We start from the raw sequence: 10,649 nt of genomic DNA on the forward strand, positions 1-10,649 counted from the left end.
GATGTTGCTCAGATTAAGCTGCTTTAACACAAAGAATTTTGGGGGAATTTCCTAAGTAGGAGATAAAAATATACAAATAAATATTATGAGTAGAGATGAGAAGGATCCGACTCATGTCTATGCAATTATAGAAATTCTTGCACAGGTGCGTGAAGAGACATGTAAGAGGGTATTGTATCACAAAGTTGTTTGTGATGGTTAGAGTGCTGGGTGCAGTGAGGCGCAATGAACCAGCTATACACACAACAATGTAAATAGATCCTTAAAACATGGTGCTGAACGTTGGGGGCGGGGGAGTAAGGAACACAAAGACCTCCAGCGCGATACTATTGATTGAAATTAAAAATACATGCCCACAAAACAATGCTTTCAAGAACATTCACAAATAGAATGATTCACAAATCTTAGTCGTCACACAAACTTTACAGCTGAGTGCTTAGGAATCGGGCACCACTGCCACCTGGTAGTAGTGGTTAAAAATTGAGGCATAATTCCGGTTGATTTCTTTGGGGTGTTGTTTTGTTTTGTTTTGTTTTTAAAGAATTCCACTTGCTCCAAATCTTTGCCAATACTTGATGCTGCCTGTTTTTTTATGTTTTAGCCATCTTAGTGAGTGTGTAGTACTATCACAACGTAGCTTTATTTTTTTTTTATTTTATTGAAGTATAGTTGACACAGTGTTACATTATTTTCAGGTGTGCAACATAGTGATTCCAAAACTCTGTACATTACACTATGCTCACAAGTGTAGTCACCATCTGTCACCCTGTGCTATTACAATATGATAGACTATATTCCCTATGATATACCTTTATTTAGTTTTGTTGTAGTTAAAGGTTTTTTATTTTTAAAATGTTTTTTAATGTTTATTTATTTATTTGAGAGAGAGAGAGAGAGAGAGAGAGAGAAAGAACGGTCGGAGTAGGAGCAGAGAGAGAAGGATACAGAATCCCAAGCAGGCCCCATGCTGTCAGCACAGAGCCGGATGCAGGGCTTGATCTCACAAACTGCAAGACCATGACATTGAGCTGAAATCAAGGGTTGGATGCTCAACCTACCTGAGCCACACAGGCGCCCCAAGATTTTTGATTTTTAAGTAATTTCCACACCCCACATGGGGCTCGAACTCACAGCCCTGAGATCAAGAGTTCTACACTCCACCAACTGAGCCAGCCAGGTGCCCCTCTATGCTATACCTTTTGCCCACGTGATTTATTCATTCCAGAACTGAGAGCCTGTATCTCCCACTCTGCTTCATCCATTTTGTCCATCCCCTCACACCTCTTCCTTCTGGTAGCCATCAGTTTGTTCTCTGTACTTATGCGTCTGTTTCAGTTAAGGTTTTGTTTTGTTTTTTGTTGTTTATTTATTTTTGAGAGGTGGGGGGAGGGGCAGAGAGAGAGGGAGACTCAGAATCCGAAGCAGTTTCCAGGCTCTCAGCTGTCAGCCCAGAGCCCGACGTGGGGCTCGAATTCACGAACTCTGAGATCATGACCTGAGGCGAAGTCGGACGCTTAACTGACTGAGCCACCCAGGAGCCCCTCAATTGAGGTCTTTTAAAGATAGAATTTATATACTACAAAATGCACAGATATTAAGTGTCTAACTCACGAATTTTGACAATTGTGTACATCAGTGTAATCATCACTTTAAATGCTATAGAGAATATTTCCATCACTCCAGAAAGTTCCTTCTGCCCTTCCCAGGAAATCCTCCCTACACGTTACCTTACCAGCAGCCACTGATCTGATTCCGTCGCTATAAATAAGCCCTGCCTGTTGTAGAACTTCATGTACGTGGAACTATACAGTGTGTACTCTGTCAGTGCTCCACCCACATCTCTTGGCACTCACTGTTCCTGTGCACACCTGCATTTCCGTCCACAACACCTGCAATTCTTTGGCTGGGGGCTTTCTTTGTGTGCTCTGAGACCTGAGAGAGGCAGCTGCTTAGAGCCAGGGAGTTAAGGACCTCCCTCCAGCAGTTCTCAATCAGTGGCTGATGGGAGTTGGTACATATATACTCCAGCTCCCTCACCCCTCAGTGAGGATAACTGAAATGGGATCCACAAAGTGTCCCATCCGTCCCTGCTGGGACTGAGGCCTGGTTTCCCACAACCATAACCTCAGTAATACGCACTATTAGTTCTCCTCCCCCCTTGCCTCACTTATCCTGACTCCCCTGCCAGTGCTTCTTGGTATCAACTCCTGACTCATGGACCCTATCAGAATTAACAGTGGTCTGGGGGGAGGGGGGTGTGACATTGCACCTGGACATAAGAACCTATAGTCTTCTTTCTAAAGACCATCAGAGCTCTGGGGAAGAAGCAAGAAGAAGGTCTCATGAGACTTTGTCCTAAGTTCTTTCACAGGTAAGCTCAGAAGACTTGACTTCTGAGCTATGTCTGTGAATGGAAGTTCTTGAATGGCATATGGCCTGAAATCACCAGGTCTCTTATGATCCCAATGATGATAATCAAGCCAGAATTCCACACACTGAGAGAGAAGGCAGGAGTGAAGTTGCTATCTGTGAGTCCTACGGAAGGACTTGGGACAGATTTTGGAATAAAGCACCACATCTAGGTCTTGGAGGAGATGCTGAGTTCTTTGGGGCCCCAACAGGTGGACCAAGAACTAGAACAATGTGATCCTTGGAACAGAGTGCCACCTCTGTTCCCATAAGAACACAGCATAGAGTGGTCAGTGGCTGGACCCACTGGGCCAACTGGAGCCCAGCCTGGTTCTCAGAACACTCTGAAGCCCTTGAGCCCAGGTGAAAGAACCTGGAACTGCACTCCTTGCTGTCCTGAAGCTGCATTCAGTTCTGGATGTAGTCATAGACTCAACACACTTGTGCCAGGCCCTGCACAGAGTACTGGGGATATGAGGTAAACCGGATGTCTACCCATTCCTCTCTGTAAGGAAATATAGAGCATAGTCTCATAAGCAAGAAAAGGCCGTGGGACATTACGTGTGTTGCTGGGATAGATTTCTGTGCAGATGAGGAGCCCAAACTGGGGAGGGCTGAGTGCCCCAGAAGAGAGCCCAAGGGAGGTGGTAGAGGGGCATGCCGGGCAGTGGCACCGCATGAGCAAAGGCTTGGAGGAATAAGAGCATGGTGGGTGGTTCTGTCTGATGGAGTTCAGGGCTAAGTGGCCAGAGATGAAGTTAGAGAGGTCAGCAAAGGCCCAGTCATGGAAAAATGTGCATGCCATGCCAATGAATTTGATTTCATCCTCAAGTCAATTGAGATTAAATAATTTTAATTGAATGGACTAATAATAATTGAATAATATTAAGCAGATGGATCATGTGGTCATTTCTGCATCTCAGAAAGATTGCTCTGGAAGAAGTATGGAGGACGAGTTAGAGGAGGTGAAACCAGAAGCAGGGAGACAATGAAGCCAAGAGGTCACAGAGGCCAAACTAGAGCAATGGCAGTGGAAATGTAGAAGAGGTGATAGATATGAAAGAGGAGAAGGAGATGAAATCAGTAAGAATGAAGAAGGGCGCAGTCATGGGGGATGCCCATGTCTGCCAAGGGCACCTGGATGGTAGTAGTGTTGTCCACCTGGATGGGGGCACTGAGAGGTGGGGTATCTCTGGGTAGAGAGGAGATAGTAAACTTACTTTTAGACATATTTAGTGAGAGGTCCATGGGATATCTCTGTCACCATTTCCATCACTGCCCTGACCACAGCATTTTAGAAATATCTTCATAAAGTTATAAATGTTCAGTGCCCATGTGTCCATTCCACCTCCCCACTACTTGTGAAATGCAAGCTCCTTGAACATAGAGATCCATTTATCCCTCATTTCTATGGTCCCAGGACCTGGAACAATGACTTATGCCCGACAACAGGTACTCAATAAGGGTCTGTTGAATGGTAGGGCAGGTGTCCTCATGGAGGTATGACTTCAGTCTATTGCCATCACTGAGTCCTCCTTGAAGTCAGATCCCAAGAAAATAGATGAAATCTCCCTTTAAAGGAGTAGAAGGGTGCCCTTTCCTTTTTTCTGCCATCATGTGGAGGCCCTGAAGTTTGGACCAGGCAGCATGGGGGGTGGCCAGACCTGGGACATGGAGTCAGATGGCTCAGGATCCCAGGACAGGACAGGCCGTGGAGCTGGCTGTGTCCAGACCAGGCCTCCTGGGGGAGAGTGCCCATACCTGGGGTGCTTAATGCAGGTAGATGGGCAAGTGAGGGCACTTGAGGTTGGAGGAAGGTGGAGCAGGATGTGGGATGAGGGGCCAGGAAAGATGGTCCAGGGGCAGGCTGGCCATGTTGGCTGTGCCATCTGGCAGGCCCAAGACCTGCTTGAGTTCAGTTTATCCACCTTAAACCAAACAAGGACATTGTTTCCTCCACCCACCAGCAGGGCTGGTAATTCAGACCTAATGGACCCTGCATTGTCGTCATTGAGGAGAGGCTGTATTCTCTGGCATCAGTCCAATACTTAGCAGTGAGCAGGAAGGCTGCTGGGAGAGGCTGAGAGGTGTGGGCTCGGCCATTGCACACGACCCAGCCCTCACTCTGACCTGGGGAAGAGATGGAGGAACCACCAGCTCCTCTGCTAGAGCCCAGTCTCAGGGCATCTCTGTCTTTATTGTATTGATCCCAGCACTTGTGTAGTATAAGTACAGCTTACAGGGCTTTTAGCGCTTTGCTTCTGCTCCACTTCTAGGAATCTGCACTCAAGCTTGGCATCATAGTGTCTGCACACATCTCACCTCTCCTCTTCAGGGTCCTTATAGCTGCCCTAGGAGTCAGGCTGGTGATCAGCAGGCTCATTTCCCAGACGGGAGCACGTGCACAAGCCCAAAAGGAGGAAGGGATACCCTCAAGTTCACCCAACAATTTGGTCTGGGCTGGGACCTGAGGGTGAGCTGGCCCTCTCCTTCTGCCACTCATTTCCATGTTCATTCTACCCAGCCATAATGCACTCCTCGGTATTTACTTCCTTAGCATACCAAACTTGCTCCTGTCCCAGGGCCTTTTCCTGCAGCTCCTCCTCTGGGTTGACTCTTCCCCCAAATCTCTGCAGGACTCATTCCTTCTCGCTTATATGATCAACAGCTACTTAGGAAGCAGCACCTATAGACTCAGTGGGAAGGCAAACAAGGCCACAGAGTCAGCTTCAGGACCCCACTGCTGGAGGGGGATACGGGGTGAGAAGCAGTGATCTGATCTCCCTGACCATTTCAGACTCACCAGGTGCCTCTCTCCACTCACTAACCTCACCTTAGCTGCATTGACCTCTCTGTTTCCTGGATGTGCCAAGCTTCTTCCGGCCTCAGGGCCCTCACACATTCCATTTTCTGTCTGCAACACTGTTCCACTCTGTTACAACCTGCCCCACCCACTCACCCCTTGGCCTTATCTGACTTCCCAGATGGATAGGCCAGTCTTGGATCCTCCGGAGGCACTGAGCATATCTCATGTGTGAGATTTACTTCACTGGCAACAATAAAGCTCTGGTACCAATCACCTATCTGCCTCATGAAAAGCTGCTTGAGGGCAGGAATTGTGTCTGACTTAACTCTCTGCTGTGTCCAAACACCCAGCATGGAGCTTAGCTGCTTATTAAACTCTTGTTGAGTGAATGGATGAATTCTAGATTAATGAATGAGGTTTACTTGGATACCTTGACATCCATAGGGGTGCTGTCCAATAGCGGTTGGATATAGGGGTCAGGTTCATATTTGGGTGGGAGGACAGATTTGAAGTTTATCACTATAGTGAATCCAAGAGGTGTTTGACCGAGGAAAGAGACTTTGGGCAGGGAGGATGGTAGGTGGGCATCAGGCTGCCCTTGATTTTACTCTGAACTTTAAAGGATGCAGAATTCAAGCTGCTTGGTCCCTTGAAGCAGCTAGAACCAGCAGCAGACCTCCCTGCCATATTGATAAAGGTCTAAGGTCCAAAAACAAGGGAGGTGACAAACTCCTTTGTTTCCCTCTGTCCCCTTCTCACTCTAACCTGGATCACTGGCAGACAGACCTGGGGACCAGATAGGCAATGCAGACAGGCTCAAGAGCTTCGTCATGTGGAAGGATGGGTGCCTGCAAGGGGTTGGACCTGCTTAGCCTGGAGGTGCTCACTGGGGTTCATGTAGGTGCAAGAGGCTTAGAGACAGAGCTGGGACTCCCCCAAGGAGTTTCAGGGAAACGGACCTTTTGTGTGAGGAAGGACTTAGTTCCAGGCCATGCAATGATGAAGCTGGTAGGTAGTGAGCCCCTCTTCCCTAGAGGATGAATGACTTCCTGGCAGGGCTGCTGTAGGAAGGTCTGAGTGGAGGATGGTAGACAAGACCTAGGTGACCTTAAAGTTACCTCCCCTCCCCATTAATGAGATGTTCTTGCCTTAGGACAGGAAATCATCCTTAAATATTTGCTCTGCCTGGTTACACAATGGAAGGATAGATACCACCTGGCTTAGAGGCACCTGTGAGCCTGGGAGCTTCCCGAGGAGGGGCAGGAAGATCTTGAAGCTGAGTCACCGACCTGAGGCTGGGCGTGGCTGCAGATCTGGGACCTCTTATCAGTCTGTAGGGGTGACTGTCTGGCTGCCTGGAGTCCCCAAAGGGGCTATTCTTGAAGAAGAATCCTTCCCATTGGGTCATGTAACTTTCTTACAACTTATCTGTAAGCTTGAAATGTTTCAAAATAAAAAGAATATTTTAAAAAACATTGAAACTTTGATTCATTTTGGAAAGAGGCTCAGCATCTTTAGTTTTAAATTCTTCCCAGGGAAATTGAATCTGTCGATGGAGCTAAAAATCACAGATCTAAATTAATTAGAAAAGTGAATATATAATAACATTTCATTATTCTGTTCTGTAAATCAGAAATTCTTTGAAAGCAGATAACCAAACATCTCATTCATGTATATTGTATAAGTATGGGGGAATTTTAGATACTGATTTTTCTTGAAAAGAATCTGGTCTGTTTTAACCCATTAAAACCCATTAAACCATGGGTTTAACCCATTAAACTACAAATGGAATATAATACATGAAAGGCATGAGTGTATCTTCTTTATGTTTTATTTTGCTTCCCCCCCCCCACCCCCACTGTGTCAATTATGCCCTTTCATGGTGGGGGAGGGAGAGGAAAGAAATAAAAAGAACCTTTTTTTAAATCTATTTTAACTTTTATTTTTGAGAGAGAAACAGAGTGCAAGCCAGGGAGGGGTGGAGAGAGAGAGAGACACAGAATCCGAAGCAGGCTCCAGGCTCTGAGCTGTCAGCACAGAGGCGGACGCAGGGCTCAAACTCACCAACCATGAGGTCATGACCTGAGCCAAAGTCGGACGCCCAACCGACTGAGCCACCCAGGCGCCCCAAGAACAACTCTATTTCTATTTACACCCCACTTCATCCTCTGCAAAAATGTTTTCCCATCTGCTGTCCCCACTCCCCTCTTCACAGCAGCCCCAGGAGGGAGACACAGTCAGAACTGCCATCCTCATTTTGTGCATGGGTAAACTCAGTCCCAGTTAATGAAAGTGTCTTTTCTGAGATCACAAAGTTGGTTAGTGCAACACCAGCAAAGGAACCCAAGGCTCCAGCCCCTCTTCTCTGCCTCTTCACCTTTCAGTGGCTGCTTTTCTTTTTATGTGTCCTTCTGATCTGCCTGTCTGTCCTTCTCCCTCTCTCTCTCTGACTCGGTTTCTCTGTTTTTCTACTTCAATTTCCCTCTCCCTCTCACTCCAGCCCTCAGACTGGTGTTAGCTTTGTAGGTTGTCCAAACTTTCCTTCACTCTGGAAATCTGCCAGCCACGTAGGCACAGCTCCAGGCCACCACAGGTTCAACATCTCTGATGTCAGGGTGCAGATATTCTCTGGATGACGCTCCTGCTTCTCCATCTGGCCCCAGATAAGGGTGGGGATCAGCCCTATAAATAGTCTCCAATCATCCCCCTGGCTCAGGCCCCAGCCAGCCTGGACCAGTCAGTCCAGGATCAGCATGGCTGTCCGCCTGTGGGTGGTTGCCCTGGCCATGGCCGCCCTCCTCATTGTGGACAGGGGTGAGTGGACAGAGCCTGGATTCTCTGTGGCTTGGTAATGGTAGATGAGCTTGTGGGGGCAGAGACAGGACCTGGAGCACCTGTGAGGCCTCAATTTTCTGCATATACCCTCTTTCTGTACCTCTACTGTGGTGGGAAAAGTCCTGGGCTAGAAGAAACCTGGGTTCAAAGCCTGACTCTGGCCCCAGAATTGCAAAAATCCCTCCTCTCTTAGGGCCTCTGTTTCTCCAGCTATAGCGTAGGAAGTTGTCCTGGTTCAAAGTTTCTCTGGGCAACTACTTGGTGAGAGATTGGGGAGGCAGCAGGAAGCAGGCCTATCTCAGGAGAGGCAGGTGAGTCTTCTGGCTGCAAGGTGGTGGGTGCTGAAGGAATCTTGGCTTGGGTCCTCTGAGCTCCTATCTGCTGTGACAGGCTGTGCTTGTGGGACAGACCGCAGCTGTGTGAGCCCAGGGGAGCCCTTGTCCCGGGCTAGACACATGCAGCTGGAGTGGGGTCTCCTCAGGCCCTGGAGCCCCTCTGCGGTCTCACACCTGCTGTGTATCAGGCATTGTCCTGGGCCCTTAAGACATATCAGTGAGCAAACAGAAAGAGAACTACCCTGATGGAGCAGAAATCCAGTGAGGTAGGATGGAGGGGAATAGACAATAAACAAGATAGGTGCAATGTTAGAAGGCAATAAAGGATAAAGAAAACGTATTGGGCAGCATGAGGGAGGGGGCTGCAATGTTAAATCAGGGGCGTTCTAAGAGCAAGGCTGGAAGCTGGCAAGGGGTTGAGCCATGTGGATATCTGGGAGAAGAGGTCCCAGACAGAGGGAACAGGCACTGCAAAGGCCCTGAGGTAGGAGCACGCCTGGAGTGTTTGAGGTACGGCAAGGAGGCCATTGTGGCTGGAAAGGAATGAGAGGCAGGGTGCAGAGCAGCAAGGAAGGAGATGATAGAGGCAACAGGAACTATACTGGGTAAGGCCTTGAAGGCCAATGTGAGAACGTGGCTTTCCCTCTGAGACAAACAGGAGGCCCCGAAGGGTTTCGAGCAGAGTTGTGTGTTAAAAGAATCACTCCAGTTGCTGTGTTGAGAATAGACTAAAGACGGAAGCAGGGAGATTTCTTAGGACCCTCCTGGAAGGCCACCAACCTCCATGGCCAGTCCCACACCCATTCCCCTCGCTGGGGACATATGCCTAGGGGCTGGGGCAACAGAGAATGGGTCTGGGGGCTCTGGCCCAGCATAGCCTGCTTACTCCCAACCTGGCAGCCATTCTCTGAGCAGTTCTCCTGTTAGGAACACTGAGGAGGCCTGCCCTGAAGAGAATCCTTGTGTCCTTTCAGATTCCTGCCTGGGCTGAATGAGGATGGGAGTCCAGGGCAGCCTGAGAGTCCGTGTAACTTCCAATTCCTGAATACCCACTATGTGGCGGGGCATTGACACATGGGGGCAGAACCACAGGAGCCCCAAGGAGCTCAGGTCATAGGGAGGCAGGACTGTCATGATAGAAGCTACTATTTGTGGTCTGAATATTTGTGGCCCCCAAAATTTATATGTTGAAAGCCTAACTACCAAGGTGATGCTACTTGGGAGGTGGGACTCTCATGAGATGACTAGATCCTGAGGGTACAGCCCTCATGAATGGGATTAGTGCCCTCCAAAAGAGACCCTGGAGAGCTCCCTCACCCCTTCTACCATGTGGGGACACGGTAAGTAGGCGCCAGCTATGAACCAAGAAGAGGGCCCTTGCCAGACACCAAATCTGCCAGTTCTGTGACCTTAGACTTCCCAGCCTCCAGAACTGGGAGAAATAAATGTTTGTTGTTTAGAAGACACCCACTTTGTGGTATTTTTGTTATAGCAGCCCAAATGGACAAAAACAGAAGCCTTAATCCAGGTCTGCCCAGGGAACTCTGGGAGACATGAGGGAAGGCTTCCCAGGGAAGTAGCATCTGAGCCTTGAAACGGAGGTAGAATCAGTAGAAGGGTGATAAGGACATCTCAGGTAGAGGGACACAGCATAAGCCAGAGCAGAGCCTGTCCTGGAAGAATAATGGGCAGCAAGGAATAGCTGGGGCATAGGAACATGGAGAGGTGTACTAGGAAGTGAGTCCAGGAGGGAGTTTGTGAGGGCTCACGCAGGGCCCTCAACATAAGATGAAGGAGCTTAGTGATCCTGGCAGGGAGCCGTGGAAGGCCTTTATATATTTTTAATGCTTTTTCATCCCCTAACAGTTATGGACCATGAAACAAACAAATGTTATCACTCAATGAGTTCTGACAATGCATGTACCTGTGTAACCCAAACCCCTATCAAGACACAAAACATTTCTGGGGCATCTGGCTGGTTCAATTGATAGAGCATGTGACTGTTGATCTCAGGGTCATGAGTTCAAGCCCCAGGTTGGGTGTGGAACCCACTTAAAATAAAAATTAAAACAAACCAAAACAATATTTCCAGCACCCCAGAAATTTCCCTCATGCTGGTCAATCCCTTCCCCCACCCTACCCTCAGAGGCAACTGCTGTTCTTTTTCCTCCACGATAAATTAGTTTGGCCTGTTCTAGAAAGTCACATAGAAAGTTGTATTTATTGGGGCGCCTGGGTGGCTCAGTCAGTTAAGTGTCCGACAT

The 10,649-nt window shown here is 48.3% G+C and overlaps 1 protein-coding gene across 1 annotated transcript in view; it reads left to right on the top strand.

Annotated features, from left to right (window-relative positions):
* The first annotated feature begins 7,927 nt into the window (after positions 1 to 7,927).
* Positions 7,928 to 10,649, top strand: part of SPINK4 (serine peptidase inhibitor Kazal type 4) — a 7,865-nt gene continuing 5,143 nt past the window's right edge. The window contains exon 1 of the mRNA XM_040481465.1: positions 7,928 to 8,029. Coding sequence (XP_040337399.1) covers positions 7,969 to 8,029 — 61 coding nt within the window. The 5' untranslated portion in view covers positions 7,928 to 7,968. The remainder of the gene's footprint in view (positions 8,030 to 10,649) is intronic.

Source organism: Herpailurus yagouaroundi, unplaced genomic scaffold, assembly GCF_014898765.1.
Source record: "Herpailurus yagouaroundi ecotype Mexico unplaced genomic scaffold, PumYag 160, whole genome shotgun sequence".
In the NCBI taxonomy this organism is placed as follows: Eukaryota; Metazoa; Chordata; class Mammalia; order Carnivora; family Felidae; genus Herpailurus; species Herpailurus yagouaroundi.